Source organism: Onychostoma macrolepis, chromosome 05 (assembly GCF_012432095.1).
Source record: "Onychostoma macrolepis isolate SWU-2019 chromosome 05, ASM1243209v1, whole genome shotgun sequence".
Taxonomy (NCBI): domain Eukaryota; kingdom Metazoa; phylum Chordata; class Actinopteri; order Cypriniformes; family Cyprinidae; genus Onychostoma; species Onychostoma macrolepis.
Genome location: NC_081159.1, coordinates 38,007,895 through 38,028,598, shown reverse-complemented (window position 1 = coordinate 38,028,598; position 20,704 = coordinate 38,007,895). Strand labels below are relative to the sequence as shown.

The 20,704-nt window shown below is 35.4% G+C and overlaps 2 protein-coding genes across 9 annotated transcripts; one reads left to right on the top strand and one right to left on the bottom strand.

Moving 5' to 3' along the window:
* The first annotated feature begins 418 nt into the window (after positions 1-418).
* Positions 419-20,612, top strand: ydjc (YdjC chitooligosaccharide deacetylase homolog). 8 transcript variants are annotated; one of them, XM_058775487.1, is made up of 7 exons: positions 4,432-4,988; positions 10,452-10,550; positions 16,887-17,065; positions 17,605-17,761; positions 18,496-18,595; positions 19,061-19,238; positions 19,497-20,612. In XM_058775487.1, the coding sequence occupies exons 3-7, from the start codon at positions 16,902-16,904 to the stop codon at positions 19,843-19,845; spliced, it is 948 nt and encodes a 315-aa protein (XP_058631470.1). In that variant the 5' UTR covers positions 4,432-4,988; positions 10,452-10,550; positions 16,887-16,901; the 3' UTR covers positions 19,846-20,612. The 8 variants fall into 8 exon arrangements, with proteins under 8 accessions (XP_058631471.1, XP_058631470.1, XP_058631465.1 ...); XM_058775481.1 differs by lacking the exons at positions 4,432-4,988; positions 10,452-10,550 and adding exons at positions 15,164-15,286; positions 16,505-16,604; XM_058775483.1 differs by lacking the exons at positions 4,432-4,988; positions 10,452-10,550 and adding exons at positions 15,318-15,808; positions 16,505-16,604.
* On the bottom strand, positions 10,555-13,459 carry sdf2l1 (stromal cell-derived factor 2-like 1). The gene is made up of 3 exons (XM_058775489.1): positions 13,178-13,459; positions 11,606-11,802; positions 10,555-11,502 (listed from the first exon to the last, which is right to left on the bottom strand). Exons 1-3 carry the CDS (start codon positions 13,353-13,355, stop codon positions 11,224-11,226), a joined length of 654 nt encoding a protein of 217 aa, XP_058631472.1. The 5' UTR covers positions 13,356-13,459; the 3' UTR covers positions 10,555-11,223.
* Positions 20,613-20,704: the final 92 nt, after the last annotated feature.

Sequence of the window (20,704 nt, the reverse complement as noted above, 5' to 3'; positions counted from 1 at the left end):
GCGTTCATTGTTAAACTAAAACTATACGGTGACGTCTCACTCCAAGTAGCCTATCGCGGGATTCACAAGACAGTTAAATGCCTTTGACTTCAACCAATGGTCCTTCAAGCGGCAAAGACTAGCGCAGAAACGGGCCAATCGCGAAGACGCATGCAAATGAGGAATTTGCTTCAGCAAGAGCTGAATGTCAACTAGTCAAAGATGGAGTCTTGAGCAAAGAGGGCCATTGGTTTGCCATGGATAAATTACGGTTTTGATTTTTTAGACCATGAGGGGAAAGAATGCGCAAGCCTGACGGGATGGCACTATGTTACGCGGGACGAATACGAAGATATTTGAAGAAATTCGCGCTTCTTGCCTTGCAACCCTTCGGTCCAACTTTTTCTCTTTTTGTCGGTGTCTTCTGCTTTCAAGGATTGTCCCTCCCTTGGCCAGGTACCATTCATGAAATTTAGGGGGTCCTCTTTCTGTTTGTGAGTAGCATCCGGGTGATTTAGTGGAAATGGCGGGAGCTCAGGGGCAAAAACGACAACGTTGAGTCGGCTTGGGTGGGGAGAACGACGAATGGGGTGCCATAGAAGCCCCTTAACATGGCTGTAGTTAGAAATGTGAAGAGCGCGCTGGTGAGGATATCAAGAGGGCATCGCATTTGAGAAGTCTTGCCTGTCAGGCTGTCATTCAGTCAGAGGGAACAATCTCCTTTCTTTCTCTTCTATTGTCACCAGTGTTGATTTGTTGCAGCCACCTGGTTGGGTATTTAGTCCGAGGAATCCATGAAAAGCATCTAACTTCACCATATTCTCAAGAAGCCAATGATTAACTTGCAAAAGGGTCTGGGAAGCCTAGTCCGTATTTTCCACGTGTTTTTCTACACAGTCTAAATCAGTAACTGTAAAATAAACGATTTGGGAAATAAAGGATTTTGCGAGCTCAAGTGAAATGGAGAAGTAGAAACACGATGTGCCACTTTTTCTTTTCTTTTTTTTTTTTTTTAAATATCGCAGCTCTAGGTTTAAAGTCCATATAAATCGAAACAAAATGTGTAGTTTTTAATTGCAATACTCTGTTATTTTGTTGCAAGTGCTGTGTTTGTGGATAAATTCCTGAATGCATTGAAATCGAGGCGTTTTTACAGTGCCTTTCTAATTGCGAAAAAAAAAATCAGTCTATCAATTTCTATAAATCATTTAATGTCTGTAATTAATGTGTAAAATTGTACTGGAGGTTTGCACGAGGTTGTGCATAAATATGTGTTTTTAGCTAGCCCAAAAAGTATGATTTGTACAGTTCGGATGAATAATTACATCCCAGCCAAATATAAAGGTTTATTTTAGGAAAAATTAAAATCTTCCGTGTTTTTTCCCCCCAAGTGTCCAAAAGCACTGTTAATGTATGCATTGAAAATAACAACCTTAAGGAGCCTCCGCCCCCTCACCTTGTCCCCTAACCAGGGGGGTTTCAAATTGCCACTTTGGCAAAGGGGACAAGAATAATACGTATTAAACGAAGGTTTCTCATACTGTATCGGGGAATGTGCTCTTTGCCCTATTTTTTCTCTCTCTTCCTTCGTATCTCACTGAAAGCAGTGTGTTCATCGCTATTGCTGCTGAAATTGTATGAAAAACATGTGAAACCATTGCTGCTAAATGTAAATGTGAATTTGGTGATATTGCCACGTCCTGCTTGGTTTTGTTTAATTGCATGCGTGTTGTTTCCCACATTTTAAGCTTTAATAACAGCCAGCATACCTCAATTGGAAGGTTTGGAGATTTTTAATTTGTTAGAATTATTTTTGCCTTCAAGTAGGCTACTGCTTTTTTTTTTTTTTTTTTTTTAGACGTAGGCTATAGGCTACGCGTATTGGAAACATAAATTGCTTTAATTGTTAAAATAACATCGCGTTAAGCTGATTATAACCATAATTACTGTTATGACCGGTGCATGCATGGTCTAAGATTTGCATTAAAATTCCCAGTCATTTTGTGGATTCACTCTGTGTGGGGCACGTGTGATTTTGATAAATCAGTTTAAAATATTAATCATTATAACACACCCCGTGTTCAGTTTCTTTACTGTTGTTGACCAGGGCCCTTTTTCTGTTGTACTACTGTGCAGTCAGATGAGCAGTGCAATATTAAAAGGGCATTGGCTGACAAAAAAAAAAAAAAAAAAAAGAAAAGAAAAAGTAGCCTAACCTTCACCCCTCCCCTATAAGCTTTCAAGTTCTCCCACCCTCAGTGTATGTATGTATTCGTCTACATTTCATTTGATATAACAACAGGTGTAATGAATTGATTCCATAAAGATGTATTATGACGTCAAAATGTCGTTGCTGCTCAAATACAGAATTATAAGGGAACAAATGCTGACGCGTTCGAGTAAAATAGAACGAAGCGTAATTCGATAAAGTTGCCAATTAAAGCAAGACGTGCAGCAAATATTTTTAGGCTACTAGCTTCAAGCATACCTATCTATTTTTTATATATATCTCGTTACTTAAATTCACTTGACTAAGTGCAACTATGAAGGGTGATTTCGCCCCGTTGTGTTGAAGGCCCGTTCAAAGGTGGCCCATGCATTTCGGCTGTGCTAAGGTCTGTTGCTTTGACGGTGTTGCACTACTGAACCATCTACTCAAGCAGTGCAATAGTATTGTCATTGCATTCGGCTTTCGCCTACTCACCCATAGAGCCTTAAACAGAGTTGGGACGAGCGGTATATGGTTAAGGGCGTTTAAGTAGGCTACTATTTCGAATGGCGAATAGGGGGTTTCGCACGAGTCTAGGCCACCTAGATGTATGGGCCCAGATGTGTGCACGGTGTTGGATTCGTTCCATGCACAACAGCATTGTTGCAGAGCATGCACCAGGCGTGTGAACTGCAGTATTTGACCTATGGTATGTCTGTGACACCAGGTTTTTCCACTTATTTGAAAATGCCTACAGACCACGCCTCTTTCGAAAGAACATTTTGTACGACTGAGGTCGTCTTCGTTTGCATTGAAAACCACGTGTTCGATTAAGTAACACTCCAACAATGCTTTGAAGTGAGTTTCTCAACCTTTTGCATATTTCGGGAACTTCTGTATGAGGCCTGCTGGCAGAGAGGTGCAGAAAAGCAGTGGATAATAACGAGCGGACGTAAATAATCATCTAAACGCCATTTTGTATGTTTTTGTCGATTCTTAAATGTCACTAGCGCACGAAATGTTCACAAAACAGCCAATATTGTAAATAATATTATCCTCCTATAACGTCTTATGAACGTCCTTTTGCAGTTTTTTAAATATAGCCTAGCTACACCCCTGTATGCATTTTGTAGTCGACAGCAACGTGTTGAATTACTACTTATTTTCTTTTCAGAACAATTAGATATTTTTCTAACTCATTTTTGGCTGAGGTGTATTTAAATCACTAATGTAAATAATTGTATTCTGCATTTTCATTATTTATGATTTAATTATATACTTTTAGTTTTCTTGCAATTAAACTTCGTGTTCATTATTTAATGTTTTTCCCCCTATCTTTCTCAAATTAGAGATTTAAGCTATTCGTTGTAAATTCAGTGCCAAAGCAATTACTGGGTTCTTTTACGCTTACACTTAAATAGGCATACATAAATCACTGCTATGAGAATTAAACTGTTTGATGCAAAGTATTTGTAACCAGCACTGCTTCCATCTCCCTGTAACTCCCTACTAAACAGAGCTGGTAGGTGTGTAACCATATATTTAGATTTTTATTTATAATGAAGGAGCTCTTCCAGAAGGCAGAAGGAAGGGATGATTCTCTTGTTTGAGCCAGATCGGTGGGGGATGGGACTATTTGTAAGGAATGTAGGGGGCAGGTCCCTTTCCAAGAGGGGAGGAAAGGGAGGGAATGTGAGGAGGGGAGGTCGCCCATAGTGACATTTTACTCTTGGTCAGTATCTGCAAGGTTATGCAAGTTGAACTTTTTTGTTGTCTCATCAAAAGACTGGACATCTGGCCAAACGAAGTGTAATCTATTGGTTGCTTGTAATGATACGTAGGCAGGTCGGTGTGTGTGTGTGTGAATGCACTGGCGCAACACACACAGACTTTGTAGTGATATGCGAGTCAATCGCGTGACGCATATTTTTAAATCAAATATATTGCATGCAATTCGTACAAAAATAAATGAAGTTTCTTCTATGATGAGCACGGAATTATTTCGATATTATTCTTATGATTATTGTTTTTTCGTGTTTGGGACTTATCTAGCTACTTATGAGATTGTAAAAAACTTTTAATTTAAAGGATAAAAATCATCTTGATTAAAAAGCAATGTTGGCATAAGAAGTCTGGCATCATTTTTTTTTTTTAATGAATATTTCTTTAATATTTAGAATTGCATGTTCTAACAAACAATCAGCAATTTTTTGGCCCCCCCCCCCAAAAAAAAGAAAAAAAACAGAGGGACCATTTAAAGTGGACTTGACTGGGTCTAGGTTATTTTATTTATTTATTTATTTTTAAATCTTCCTTTTATGAAAATGCACGCTTTATTCGCTTTTGTTCAAACGAAGTATAGGGCCTAACCCTAATATACAACTTTGTGATATTCATGACATTAAAAAAAAAAAAAAAAATCGCATTATTATTATTTTAATAATACTTGTGTAAATTCACGTGAAGTATTTTAAAACTTTAAAATTGATGGTTTCCACTAGTCTTTTGGAAAACAATGCATGATAATTTGGCACGCGTGTTTTAAACTAAACCATTAAATTTTTATCATCTGGAGCATTTGTCATTGACCCGTATATATAGAGGCTCCACAGTAGAAGGTAAGCTTGAGACTCACCGGTCTGAACTGGGCGTATGAGGAATGTTGCGCTAAATACCGCAACGCGCATGCGCAGCGCATTCATAGGCCACTATATAGCATACTGAGGCCTACAGCTCCTCTGTTCTCATGATCCTGGTTCAGCTCTCAGCTAGTGGGCTTTGAAGCTTCATATGAGGAGTGGTAAGTTTGCATTCACCTGCAGATTTGGTCGCGTATTCTTATGTAGAACATCTATATAGATTATAAAATCGCCACACGCATCCGTATTATCAAAATAGCGCGTATTTGCATACTATATTATTAAACAGCGCGTAACGTTCTTCTGCAAGACCACTCCTGGTCAGTGTGGTCAGCTGATAAGCTATACCAGTCGTTTGTACCTTTTAAAGCGTCGTATTTTCGCCCTGTTGTCGTGATTCAACATTTTGACTGAAAGTTCACTGCACGAAACCTGATTGGTAAATTGTTTAACGTGTTTTATTACCGAGGGGGACAAGTAAGATCATGCATGTGAGTTCAATGTGAAATTCCCAAAGGAGAAAAAAAAACATCCTGTTGGAGCATGTCGTTAACTCCAAGGCAGAAGCTGGTATGCTTGGAATTGCAGAGCACCAAGACTGCTTTTGGACGCAGATAACCAAAGGGCCTACAATATGCTTTCCACTCAGTGTTTCTCATATTTGAATGCCTGAGTCAGTCCACCAGTGTGGCTTTGAAAGAATGTATGTTTTTATTGATAGCATGCATGTGTTGGTATTAGAAGATGATTGTTTTTAAGTAGCCCATTTCAAATGCCAGATGTGCTAAAAATGATGTTTTTGAAAAAATGTCACATGGTATATTTATGTTTCTGAATATTCATGGTAATTTCTTTTCAAATGTGGATTAAATTGTGTGATTAAGGATGAAAGCATTTAAACTCAACCATGTAAAACCCTCAACATTTTTTGCTCTATTAAACACAACATTTTACATGAAGCGTGGTGTTTAGCAGCAAATAAACTAAACTGAATTCTGCACAAAATTAACTTTGAAATGAGCAGCGCTTTGCCATTCACTTTGGTTTGTTTATAGGCTGTGAAGGGTCAGATGTCACAAAGAGGTTTGCGTATCATGTGTTGTAGAGCAGGAACCATTTTCAGTCTCACCATTTAGGGATTTAAACCCCTAGATTTGGGGTTTTGCACAGCCGTGTTATCTTTTCGCTAAAGTGCTGTGAGATTATCATGATAAATACATCTTGTAGGCGAGACCCTATCAATATTGCCTCTGCTTTTTTCACTGTTTATGGAGTAGTGCAATATTGCTTATAGGGTCTTGACTTTAAGGTTAATCTGCAATTTCAGGAACATTCAAGGATTTGATTGTCCTTTGTCATTTTTATTAAAATGTGCAATGATGTTGTGCTAAGGCTTGACAAGATCTCAATCTGTGAATCCTTTTGTGGAGAAAGAATGGGGTTGCTGCTCTAAACCATTTCATTTGAAATACAATAAATAACACCTGTTTAATATTAAAACAAAATGGCCCACAAACATTTTGATGTGGTTGTAGACAGTTTGCTTTTAGCAATGCAAACACTTATACATTTAAACCTTTCTTAATATGAATTCTATCATTAAGTTGGAGAACACGCTGTCCTTTGCGAAGCCGAATAGTGAGTAATTTTAAGCAATAGTAACTTCAGTCCCAGTCTAATTCAGTTTATTCAGACTACTCTTTAGTTGTCCACTGTAAAGCAGCTTTTCTGGCAGGTCGGTGTATTTTAAAGGAAATCTTTTTGTTTTTGATAATGCCCAATTATTTTTTTTATTTTTTATTTTTCTCAACATGCTGCTACCATCTCAGTGTTACAAGTCAAATCAAGAAATGAATTACTACAGCACTGTCATATTCCAGTAGACTTAAAATTTGAGTTCTGAAACAACAATTTTAACTTCCTTGGTTTCTCTGTTGGCCATATCTAATAATGATATTTAAAAACAACTGTTTGTATTTACAAATTGTGATTTTTGCACATATAACTGAAAAATACTATTGACAGCTGAACATTTTAACCGAATGTCCTTTATTATATGTGACGAATGCTGAATTTCAGGTCATGCAGTTCAACATAAAATTAATGTAAAGCAAGTTAAATTCAACATTTCATTATGCAGTGTTTGTATGAAAATCTAGCTCTCTAAATGTTTCAAATAGTTATAATTTGGTTCATGTCATGATCTCATATTCAATAGGTTAACCTTGAGTGAGTCTGTGTATATGCAGTAATATGGAAGCTGTGTCTGAGATATGGATCGTGAAAGGCATGGGAAAGCATTTCTTCTGATGGTCAGAGATTGACAGGTGTATTTCCAAAGGCTGTTGAATGAGTGTTTTATATTTTAGACCACCTGAAATGGCTGGAACGCATTTGGCTATTTAGAAATTATAACAGTTTAGTGGAATATGATGATTTCTGAACCCTTTCTGTTTGTTCGAGCATGTTCCTGGTCCCATTGTTTGTCTGTTGCCTGACACTCTTTCCCTGTTGCACTACTGTGGGAGCTGCAGCTAGCAGTGCAATAATGAAAGGGCATCAGTCCACTGGACCAGACCACCAAACACACACCTATCCCTTATTTACCACAAATGACATGCTTCTCCTGCATGCTTCAACCCAGAAGAGCCACAAAGCACTAATCTGTCCATATACCTTTCGTAAGTGGTGGTTGATATTTACATTTATTCATTCAGCAGATGCTATTATCCAAAGCGACTTTGGAATGAGGAATACAGGCGACTTTTGCTTTGGCATATCTTTAATTTGCTCTGTACATAATCAGTCTTCAATAAAAGTAAAATGCATTAAATAAGTAAATGGTATGTGTTTTTCTTACTTAAATGCTGTTAACTGCAGAAAAAATGTGTATTGCTTGCTTGTGAAGTTAAATGTCACTTTATTCTTTATTTAAGATGTATGGTAGCAATTCATGCAAAATGTTATTGTATTTTCAGATATGATGGAATGTCCATAACAATGTTTACTAGCTTGAAGTGTGTGTTGTTGTGTTTTTTTTTTTTTTTTGTGTGTGTAATGTAAGAGAGTTATGAGATTTAGTGTCTTGCAAATGTTTTGGTTGCTTGACCATATTTAAGATTACATTTGAAGTTTATTCTGATTTTGCACCTCCAAATGCTTGTTGAAAATCCACGTCTATAGACGCTAAATGAGTGGAAAGGTCTTTTCACGCCGATAACCAAATTAGGGTTTACACCCAAGCACAATAAAGTTCTGTTTACAGTAATCATGGCCACAGTTCTTCTATCTCTTTAAAAGCACGCACTCTTTGGATTCTGATTGGCTGTCGATGTTTTATGGTTTATCACCTGGAAAAAATGTTCTGAAAATGAATCCAATGATAGCCTATTCCTCTGTGCCATTATGGACTTTGCTGTTCTTTAACGTTTACGGCTATTTTAAAACTAAATATCGTTATAGTTATCGTCCTTGGTGTGAATGAGCCTTAAACACTTAATTTCTAAAACGAGTTTGCATTAATTTACTGCTAATATGACAAATTACGTCTTTTGTGCTTTTCGTGTTTCTTAAATTGCCATGGGGATAATTTGTAATTCAAGGTGACTTTCTGAAGGCGTATTTGAATTATTACAGAAGTGGTTCACATAATATTTCGACCTCAGACGCTTCAATTTCCTGGTCACTCTCAGCATTCAGTCGCATTTATGTTGTAACCTAAATGCTCGTCTTCTCTTGAGTACGATGTTTTTTTTTTTTCATAGCTCTTCACTTGACCCTGTGAGGACGTGTTTTCATGGCTACCCCATCCATGTGGATACTCAGTCCAGCTATTAATTTGATTATGAATAGTGCAATAGAGAGCTTTTGAGCTATTTAAATCATGTGGCTCTGGGCTCCCTTGGTGCAGTATGGCACTGCGTCAAGATTGTGTCTCAGATATGGTGACAGCACTGATGGTTGATACTGACAACCAGTGAACAGGTTTTCTTTTAATATGTTACGTTGTAAGAATATATGACAAACAGCTGCAATAAATGTGTAGAATCGACCAATGAAGGCACATTTGGTTCAATAGAAGGCCATGCCAAGCGTAGGATGAGAATATAAACAAGTATTTTTAACACAGACGCAGTTCGGTTTAGATAAGCCACTTCTTTGTACCATATTAAATGAATCTTTAGATTCTAGAGTTCATAATGGGTGGCTGATTATAGCGGAACTACGCAAACCCTGTCTTATATTATGTCGCCATCTTCCGGGAAGACAAAACCAAAGTAGAGTCACCTTCGATCCGCTTCCTCTTACTATGCAACTGTCTTTTTAACCACTTACATGAAATTAAAAAATGTTTAGGCAACGATTTATTAAAGTTAAGCTTAAATTAGTTCACGTTTATGAAACTTATAAAATTAAGATCTTCGTTAAAGATGCAGGCTATTTGACAACTCCATTTTATTTTCATTGATAAATCAGGAACAATTAAATTAGATGATGCTTAAGACGTTATTAGTTCATGTAAATTGAAGTGTAAAGAAGCACTTATTTAACACACAGCCTAATAAAAGTTCGTATATTCAATCAAGAAGTTTCATTGTCTGCTAATTAATAGCCTACGTTGAGCATCATGTAATGTTCCATTATGTTATTATAAATCTTACAAGATGTTGTTATATGCTTTTTCACTCATGTCTCCTCAAATATTTAGCCTACTATATACCCGGTTTCTGCTGAAATTGGTAAAGTGGGACATTGTTATTAATCTAATCGGTCTAATTATCATTATATGCATCATCCTAAAATTAGTGAGGGAAGATAGGCCTACAAAAGGGATTTTTTTTTGTGGTTTTGAGTCATCAGCGGTCATACAGTATCACATTTGGACAGCAGTGGTGGGAAACACTATGGTAAGTCAAATTACAAATCCTACTGAGGCACAACATAACTTAAATATCAATTTACATAGGCTACGGTAAAATGCGATGAGAAGGATAGAATACGCCACGGTATCAGTCAAGGAAGTTCAAAACGTTAAATATTTAGTAAAAACAGTCATTTACCTGTTTGAGAAGCATATTTTCTCCTTTTGTCTTTGCGTAGGCTGTTACATTGTGTTATATCTACGAGGATAAACCATTTGGAACAACTAATTAGAAAGTAGCTATCCCACTTCAACTCTGTTCACTCAGTGAATACTACAGTAAAATCATAAATTAATATGACCTCTGATTCAAACGGTGTAGGATTAAAGAATCTTTCATTTTGTTTCAATTTTAATGACCGTTTCACTGTAATAACAACCACATTTCGACGGAATCTCTGCTTACCATGGCGAATTTTTGTAAAGATTTGATTAAAACCAACCTGACAAAAAATCTCAAAATATATAAATAATAGCGCAATAGCTAGTTTTATTAACAATGTAAGAATTAACTGTCCGTTTAACAAAATATATTCTTAAAAACAGCAGTTTTCATTTGGTAATCTAGATGTTCAGCGTTTCATTATTCCAATATATAACGGTTAGTCATTTGTTCTCACTTTCCGTCCGTCACTGTGTATTATTACACATAATATATGCTGTCCTAGACTCACGTTTCACCGTGATGTTTCCTTCTTTTCAGTGTGCCAAACAGTAGCTAAATGCTGCCCCCATTTGGATGCTGTGTGTCATCTTTCATTTTCCAGAAAAGCGAGATGAGCAGAAATAATCATCTTGACAGGTGATTGTAATTGTAATTTGAGTAATCTTTAATAAAGCCTAGATAGTATGCAGTATTTATTGACAGGATTCAGAAATTGGGAATCACAACAATGCATCTGCTTGTTTACAATATTTTTTTTTTTTTTTTTTATTATACGGTTCTTTAAAACACATGTTGTTTTAACTGAAATAAAAAACTACCTACAGTATGTTTTCACCAAATTATGTACATATCGGATCATATACAGTAGGAGGGGAGGGGGAGACTGAGAATTACAGTAACAAACTTAAACCAAACCAGAAACGACCATTTGATATTTTCCCACACTGAATTCAGAAAGATTACATAGATTTCATGTGTGCAAAAACACTCTTTCATAGTACAATGCCATTTGTTCCAGTAATAATCCAACCTAATAATAATACAAAATACTCAGTTTTGAAGCCCAAAATCCTGGTATGTAATGTAATTGTATTCCCTTATGTACAAACAAATACATTCCAATCATTAGCAATCTAGTAAAACAAACCTTTTTGTCTGTGAAGTTCATTTTTCATTTCAAATTGCATCACACAAGTCTGACCAATAAAAGTAAAACTTTTTAGAAACTAAAGGTTTAAATATAGAGAGGGTTTCACAGCATGTGTGAGTGGAGTTCTCAGTTGCTCGCTACGATAATGTAGCAGCATCATCAGAGCTCATCGTGGCGCACTGGATCACCGCTGGGCTGAATAAAAACCCCCTCCATCACCTTCCAATAGTTATGCTGATTGGGTGAAGGCATTCCATGGACCTCACGCTGGCCTCTGATTGGCTGGCCGTACTGCTCTCCGGTTACACTGAGGAAAACCTCAGTGGCAGCGTGTTTAATTCGCACAGTGTCGTCACGTTCCCAGTATGTTTCGCCGCACTGCACGGTCCATACGTCTAAATCATCTCCTTCTCCATTTTCGCCAAACGCACTCACTTCCTGCAAACGTAAAACAAATCAACGTGATAATGTAATTCAAATCCAGCCAGTTACAGTCACCTGAACATGTAAGTTAAGAGAGGAGAGTGTTGTGTGGATCTACCTGGTGGTTAGACAGTGGGGAGCTAAAGTGATGTGAGTGCAGGTTGCGTCCGGTCTTCATGTGTGTAATTCGGATGGCCTCTCCGCATCGAATGGGCTCCCCACGCTGACAAACTTTGTCTGGTTTTCCACGGATACGCCAGTAGCTGTTGGCATCATCGGCAGAATCCACACCGGTTACTGATTGCTGGCCACTTCCTGCAGGGCATCATGTAAACAATCTTTAATCTGAGCATAAATGTATACCATTGTGAACTTCATATTCACTATATAGTACCCTGAAGTACTCAAAGAATATTATAGTACCTTTCCGTCCCATATTACATTTTGTACAAGAAAAAAATTAATAATGCATCATATATTGTGTGTTTAAATGTATGGTAACACTTTATTTAAAGCATTTATGTATAATGCATTACAAAGGGATATAATTATTCATAATGTGCACTGTAATACATCTTGTCGTAAATAATTATAACCGAATTTAAAATGCATAGCGTAACTATGAATTGATGAGTGTTATAATGCATTAACTCTGGTTACAATTATTAATGAGATTGTGCAATGCATTATAAGGTGCATTAAAACTACTTTTATAATGCATTATACATAAAAGCTTTAATTGAAGTGTTACTGAATATACATTCAAAAATATTTAGAAATATTTGTAATGAATTAATATTGTTGTTATTAATAGTTATATTAATAATGTTGTTTATTATCCATGGTATTCAGGGGATCATTTTGTTTATTATTAAGTATTTTTGGTCAATTTATGTATAGACAGATAATTACACAACAATTTTACCTAAACAACTGCTAAGACATCTGGATCCTCTGAGTGAAATATCAATTTATTATTAATATTATTATTTTTGTTGTTAATGTCCATTTTTGTTTATTATTCAGGCTGTAGTTATTTTGGTCAACTTATGTATAGACACATATAGATAACTATACAAATATTTAATTAAGCAACACCTAAAAAAATCGGGATTGACCAAGTTAAAGATCATTTTATCATTATTTATTATTATGGTCAGTTTCTGTATAGATAGATACTTTTAAGTCTTATCCATTAAAAAGTTCAATTTCCAATGTTAGGTACAGTTACAGTTCAGTTACAGATACCACAGAGCAAGTTCTGTTAAAAGAACAATTCGAAAACAAGCAAAAAATTAATATCATACGTATTACCACTGTACATGTAATAAATATATGGTATTATCACGGTACCTTTTAGTATTTTGTAGTGCACCTGTCGTCAAGATTACATGGATCTTTCAGGTAAACACAATACATCCGAACCAACAAAAATAAACCACTGGAGGATGAATGAGTCTATAACTGGCTTACGGAAAGACAAATACAGCACTTTACTGATTACTAATTAGAAATATTTAGCTAGTCATTAGCTTCCTGGCTAATGCAGACATGCACCAGCTGCTATTACACTAAGCAGTATCATCAATATAAGAGCATCAAAAAAAGACTAAAAGCAAAGCTTAAGCTGTCGACCAGAACATACGCATTCTCTGAGAACTAAATTGCTAAGGTTTATGATTATATTGACCTGATCCGTATTTGACATCGTGCGAGTGAAGTCTGACGCTGTGCCGGGTGTTCATCAGTTTGACCAGAGATCCACACGTCACGTAGCTGGAGTCCAAATCACGAGCGCCGCATCGGGCAAACATCAAACACACTAAAGCGACATCCAGAAAGACAGATATAACTCTTAATGGTCCCATTGTTACAGCTCGTGTCTATGTACATCACAGAAAGATGGACACGGAGAGCCCCATTCAAACGCTGACACGCTTTCTAACCAATCGCATCATGACAAGTCCGAAAACAAGGAAGTGATCCACGCGCACACACGGAAACCAGTGATTGGGCGAGGGCGTTGTGACGTCACGGCATATTAATGACCGTTACGTTATTACACAGTCATTAACATATCATTAGTCCATGGAGTAGCTACATACAAATAGTTAGAAATATTACGAAACTTTTATTCATTTATTTAAAAATGCATTAATAGATATTTACAAATTCTTGTAATTAATTATTTTTGAAAGTTGTCTTAACGGCGTCATGTTAAGAATCAATTATACAAACACTTTTTTTTTTTCGTAAAGAACTTCAAAAATATCTGGATTCAATGATTCATATTATTATTATTATTATTATTATTATTATTATTATTATTAGGGCATGTTATTACACAATAAGTTAATAACAAAATAGTTCTAAAACATGCAATAAATAAATATAAATTAATTAAAAATACGTTTTTTTGTAATGAATTAATTTGATAACATTTCGACATTTATACATGACAACCTGCACAGTTTAATCTTTGTTTAAAACTACCTATTATATTATATTATTTATTTAATTTGATTATTTAATATTTAATTTGATTATTTCCTTTTGATTAGCCAAGAATATAAAGTGTAGTCCTAATTTAACATTACTTTTGAAATAGGTGTTTGAAACTAACATAGATAAGCACTACTAGTGGCAAATTGGACTTTAGCCTCAAAACACCTACTGAGAAAAAGCAACTGTGTCAACATTACATGTGACAACTTGCCACGGTTTCCACTACAGCATAATAAAAAATTAATTTCCAACTGTTGTCCCACTACTGTTTGTACCATTCTTTCATTAGGAGCTGTTTAAACAGGATGCATGCTTGTGTTTAACAAAAGCTAGACATGAATAAATATTAATTTATAAAAAGAGGAACGAGACACGTTTCAGAGTTTCACTGTTTTTAAGTAAAATCGATCAAATTACTAAATGTAACTTAACTCCCACTGTTTCCAGTAAACTGTAGTGCTACAGTGTTAATCTAGCACATAATGTAAGTGATGCCATGCATATTATTGCTACATCAGGTGGCTGAAGTTGAAAACACTTTATGAACGTGCGCAATCAAAGATCACAAACATGATACCTCCCTCTCTTTCTGAGGATTTCCATATTACTAAACGAGGTTATGTGTCTTGGGAAAACTTTCAAAAGCCTCCACAGACACATAAGCAAAGTCACACCTGCTGCCTTTAGTCTGTGTACAAGGATAACATTCAGCTTACATTCATAACACTGAGAAAAGCAAAATCCTGGCACTGGTGAGTATGCCTATATAGCCTAGTTTATTATTGTTTATTAATTAACATCTGATTAAAAACTTCTATAAACGTTCACAATAAGTTTATAACTTTTTCTATTTTATCTATAAAATATCTATTTTCTAAAACACCACATCTTTTGATTCAGTCTCTGTTATTCCTAAAGTGGCATATCACTTGGTGTATTTGCTCGCCAACATCTCGGACAAAATCAAATTAATAATTTAAGAACAAACGGTAAGCATTGATGATATGGTGTAAATATCTATATTTAAAAAAAAAAAAAAAAAATAAAATATCCATTTAAAACATATATGTTTAATTTAAAAATAGATTTTGATATAAATCAGGAAGAGAAAACCTTGACACTTCATAGGCCTATTTGCACATGTGGCGTTGTTTTATTCACATCCGGTGGAGGGCGCTGCAACTCCGGAAAAGGAAATTGCAGTTTTATATCTTCAGACGGTCAGTCATTCTCTGCGCATAGTGTTGGATACATTGTAAAAAGGACTAATGGCAAGAACCTCGCAATAAAATGGGTAAGAGGCTTACCACATTATTACAGCGAGCTAGGAGGAGTATATCACGAAACACAGTTAGTCCCTTTGAAATGATGAAATATAATATAGAGGACTAAATATGTTTAGTAGAAGCGATTGTACACCATATGTGATGGATAGGCAGTGGCAGCTGCTCGTGTTAACACCGATGAAGCGAATAAGGCTGCAGAGTTTTAGATCTGTCTTATTAACGAGCCGGTGATTTCCCGGTAAGCAGCTTTCTCGCAGCTGCGTTTCGTCTCTGAACAGATGATGCTGGAATGACGTGGTTTGAAGGAACGTTTCCTGAATGATTGGGTTTCATTATAAATGACTCGCGCAGACAGCACGTCTCCGTCTGTGTCCGTGTGTTTTATAAGAGACCGATAATCGGTTATATAGCGAGGATGTTTACGTTTCATCGGCTGTCAGTATCGTTGGATCTCGTTTCATCGGTTATTATTAGTATATAGTGGATATAGCCAGACGGCACCGTTTGTTGAAAATAAGGCAAAACAACAGGTAAAGTAACTTTTTAACATATTCTTTGTATAATTTCTCAGTGTTTTAATCATATAAAAATTACAACAGTTCATTTTCAAGTGAGAAATGTATAGCTTAATAATTAGCCTGAAAATAATAATAAATAAATAAATAGGCTTTTAGATCAGGCAAAACGGGTTTTATAAATATCAACCATTTTTAGCTTAAATAAAATATTATGTTAGTAAATATGTGTTATATAGTCATAAATACCAGCGTTATTACATTAATAAAATCTAATGATATTTATCAAATTCAGTCTAATGATTAATAAAACTGCAGTTAATTTTCAGGTGAATAGCGTTATGATTAAACAGCCTAAAAGAAAGATGAAAATAAATTAGTGACTTTTTAGATCTTCATACAGTATCTCGCAGAAGTGAGTACACCCCTCACATTTTTATAAATATTTTATTATATCTTTTCATGTGACAACACTGAAGAAATGACACTTTGCTACAATTTAAAGTAGTGAGCTTGTATAACAGTGTAGCCATGCTAAAAATCATTAGGATATTAAGTAAAGATTATGTTCCATGAAGATATTTTGTAAATTTCCTACCGTAAAATATATCAAAACTTAATTTCTGATTAATAATATGCATTGCTAAGAACTTCATTTGGACAACTTTAAAGTTGATTTTCTCAATATTTTGAATTTTTTTGCACCCTCAGATTCCAGATTTTCACATTGTTGCATCTCAGCCAAATATTGTCCAATACATCAAACAAACAAACAATACATCAATGGAAAGCTAATTTATTCAGCTTTCAGGTGATGTATAAATCTCAATTTTTAAAGATTGACCCTTATGACTGGTTTTGTGGTCTAGGGTCACATATAATGATATAATTAGCAACAAGTATTATCAATACTTTATTGTTTATAAAATATTTTGATTCATATTCTGTAGTGCAGTCTAACGAACCTTTAGTTATTGTTATTGTCAAAAAACAAATAAAAAATGAAATTCTGCTTAATGTAAAAACAATCAGTATTAATCATAAAGAAGCTATATTGGTCAATGTCTAGTCTAGTGTTTTTGTCTTTCATCAGCAAGCCGAGGAGAAGATGCCTCAACCCAAGGTGAAGCTGGTGGTGACGGGAGATGATTTTGGGTACTGCGAGAGAAGAAATCAAGGGATTGTGGATTGCTTCAGAGCTGGTGGGATCTCCAATGTCTCTCTTCTGGTCAACGCAGTCTCAGCGGAGCACGCAGCAGAGCTGGCTAAAAGGTACTGCGGCTGATTTCGAACTACTTTTTATTTCAAGCAGATAAATATGAAAATATGATATCAATGTTTGAGTATCTTACATTTAAACAAAACGTTACAACACTCTCCCTTATGACATGCAAGCCTTTTAAACCTATTGCCAAATATAAGACTAGGCCTACTGACAGGGTGCATATAGATGTATATAGTTAATTCAAACTTAATTTAAAAAAAGCATTTTTGTTACTTAGATGAAATAAAATATATAAAAACTTAAGAATTTTATTATAGCTTATTGCTAAGAAAAAAGAATTCTGTTTTCATTTAGTTTAACTTGATTTACTATAATAACAAACACCAAATTAAAATAAAAATGAATAAAAACTATGTACACTTACTTAAAAAATAAAAACGAATTAAAATAGACAAAAACACACAACAAAATGACTTAGTCAAATTTAAATGAGAACGGAAAATTGAAAAAGCCGATTCAAAATAGTAATAAAATCTATAATAGCATCTCAGTGATACTAAAATAACACTGCTGTTCTCACACACAGGAATCACATCCCCATTGGACTCCATGCGAATCTCTCGGAGGGTCTTCCAGTGTCTCAGGATCTAAAGGGCTCAACACTCCTCAACAAGGATGGATTCTTCCATGGCAAGATGGGCTTCCGGGAGGTTTTGCAGAGCGGTCAGCTCAAGATATCAGAGGTACACAGAAACACACACTCATAAAGACCAGCCGAAAGTCACATGGGAGTGCATTCAAACCATGCAGTGTTTACATATCACAGTGTATGACTGTATTCATGATATACAGCAGTGTCAAAGGTTACTCAAAGAACATGAAAGGACATTATTATCTTGCTCATAAGAGGAGTTATGGCATTATGCACTCTTTAAACTAAAGTTTAAAGCAGCAGTTAAAATATCCTAAATGGTGGTAAAATCAAATAATTTGTATTATTAATTTTTGTTTTTTGAAGTTCACTAATGTTAGTCAAGATTGTTTTCACTAAAAACAGATGTAAAATACCTTTGCATAACCATTTCCATCTTTTACTAAGATTAAACATTTCAAGTTTCATTGTTTCGTAATTTTTCTCATTTCATTTTGTATTTAAATTTTTTGAAGTCCACTAATGTTAGTCGAGAGTGTTTTCACCAAAAACAAATGTGATATACGTTTACATTTTTACATTGTTTAATAAAGCTTAGTTTCCGTTTCTTTTTCAGTGTTTTTGGACTGTGGCGGAAGCTTTTTGGTTTATTTGATAAAAATTAACCTCGTTTATTTCCAAAGATTAAGGATAGTACTTTAATAACCTCTTTAAACACAGTATTAAACCATTATAAAGTTTCAGACTTCAGAACCAAGCACAGCTTGGTTTGTTTGATTCTGTTATGTTGTCTGCTTAAGTTGTGTTGTGTTTTCTGTTTAAAAGGTGGAGGCGGAGCTCAGAGCCCAGGTAAATCGATTTTGTGAACTGGTTGGCCACATGCCCTACCATATGGACGGCCACCAGCATGTGCACATTCTGCCAGGTAACAGTGGGTTTGATTTGAACAATCCTTCTAGCTGAGAATCCAAAAATTCATATCCAGCAATTCACGTATACACTACTGTTCAAAAGTTTTGGGTCTATAAGAATTTTTAAAAATGTTTTTGAAATCAGTCACCAAGACAGCGTTTATTTAACCAAAATGCTGTAAATATTATGAAATACTATTACAATTTTAAAAAATTGAATATATTTTCAAATGTAACTTATTCCTATGATCAAATCTGAATTACTCCAGTCTTCATGGTCAGATATGCTGATTTGATGCTGAAGAAACATTTCTTATTATTAGGAAACATTTTTGTCAGGGTTTTAGCATTAATAGAAAGCTCAGAACAGCATTTATTTGAAACAAAAATATTTTGTAACATTACCAATGTCTTCACTCTCACTTTTGACCAATAAAGGTCATTATTAAAAGCTTTTTATATTTTACCATGTTTTTCAGAGGTGCGAGAGGTGTTTGCACAAGTTCTCTCTGATTTTGGAATCACCTACACACGGGTCCCCATAGAACCCGGACTTAAATTTTGCACCTTCCTCCCGCCGCATCTGCGAGACTTCAACGCACAGGTTGAAAAAGATGCCCTTGAATCTATCGTGGTCTTTCATCGTCATGGAATTAGGTTTGTGAGGCAACATGTTAAATGATCAGCACCTGTTTTTTGGTTTACAAATGTTTTAGGAGATGTTTACCTCATTTACAGTATCTCGTGTAGTTATTAGGACAGGTTTGATTACATTTTAATAGTCTATTTTGTCCTTCAAATACATTAGGCACAGTATATACACAATATGCACGAAATGTTTTTTTCCACCTTGTACTCAAATTTTTGCCTGATGAAATCGAATCAACTACATACTGGTTTTTTATGTCCTCTCAGATGGCCCGACGTATACCTGGGCCTGAGCACCATGGGTAAGAACATGTCTGTGTCCAACCTGAAGCGTGCTTTGGGCTTCACGCTGGAAGCTTCACTAGAAGACAGTGTGTCCTCCCCGTTGATACAGTCCAATGATGCCGTGACCGACTCCTATCGTCCGGTTACAGCAGAGCTCATGGTGCATCCAGGATATCCAAGTCAACCTCACCAGGGCGGATGTGGAGAAGGACCGGATGACTTCTCACAGTCCGCAGACCGACTACACGAGCTGAATACTTTGAGGGACCCTTTGGTGCTTAACTACTACAAGCAACAGGGGATCCACCTCTGTACCTTTAAAGACTTTTAAACACTTAGAGCAGAGGATTTGGGGTATTGCAAACTGAACGTCTTCTGCTTTAAGACCTTGACCCATACCTCAATTAGTCATTAGAGTACGAGTGCTTGGTTTGGGAAAGACAGAGAAATCGGCACGAAGTTTTATTGTGCTTCTTCCAAAGCCCATACGAACAATTTGAACCTGCTACTTGAAGCAGAGTTGACCTGTTTTTAAAATTTCAACTATTAGATTGACCTGTTTTTAAATTGTTCAACAAGACATTTAGTTTAAGTTTAGTTCACTTTTTTTTAAGCAGCCAGACCATTTTCAATATAGTATGGAAGCCCGTTTCCACCACTGAAAAAAAAAAAAAAAACTTATTGCGACTTTATCTCACAATTCTGAGAATTTTTCATTGCGAGTTAAAAAGTCAGAACTGCAAGATGAAAAAGTCGCAATAACCTTTTTTTATTTTTTATTCAGTGGCGGAAATGGGCTTCCATACTATAGAGAGCTGCGTCTTTATAATAGGTGCAATTTTATCTGGAATAGTTTCTGAAAATGTTGCCTCATTTGAGCAAGTTTCTCTCAAATCCAGATATTAATACTGCAGAGAACTGTAAAATCTAACAGCAATGCCATATTTATGACTGTAACATACTATATGAAGATTTTAAATCAACTGAACATGTAGCAATGACTTTATATATTTAAAAATCAAAGGTATTTTGGGTACAATGTTTTTAATGAATGTATTTATGATATTTTTATGAACCTGAAATAAAAAGTTCCTTTTACTCTGGATTTCTTTCTGAAATTTAAAAATAGCTTTGATACAAGTATTGCGATGGTGAAAGTGATTTAGGATTGAAAGTAAAAAAAAAAACAT

Bases quoted from the DNA above. Each gene is read 5' to 3' on its own strand.
- sdf2l1 (XM_058775489.1), bottom strand. From the start codon at position 13,355: ATGGGACCATTAAGAGTTATATCTGTCTTTCTGGATGTCGCTTTAGTG. The intron at 11,803-13,177 runs GTCAATATAATC...GATGCCCTGCAG, and splicing joins CGATGTCAAATACGGATCAG to GAAGTGGCCAGCAATCAGTA. The intron at 11,503-11,605 runs GTAGATCCACAC...TTACGTTTGCAG, and splicing joins CCCCACTGTCTAACCACCAG to GAAGTGAGTGCGTTTGGCGA.
- ydjc (XM_058775488.1), top strand. From the start codon at position 16,902: ATGCCTCAACCCAAGGTGAAGCTGGTGGTGACGGGAGATGATTTTGGG. The intron at 17,066-17,604 runs GTACTGCGGCTG...TCTCACACACAG, and splicing joins GCAGCAGAGCTGGCTAAAAG to GAATCACATCCCCATTGGAC. The intron at 17,762-18,495 runs GTACACAGAAAC...TCTGTTTAAAAG, and splicing joins GTCAGCTCAAGATATCAGAG to GTGGAGGCGGAGCTCAGAGC.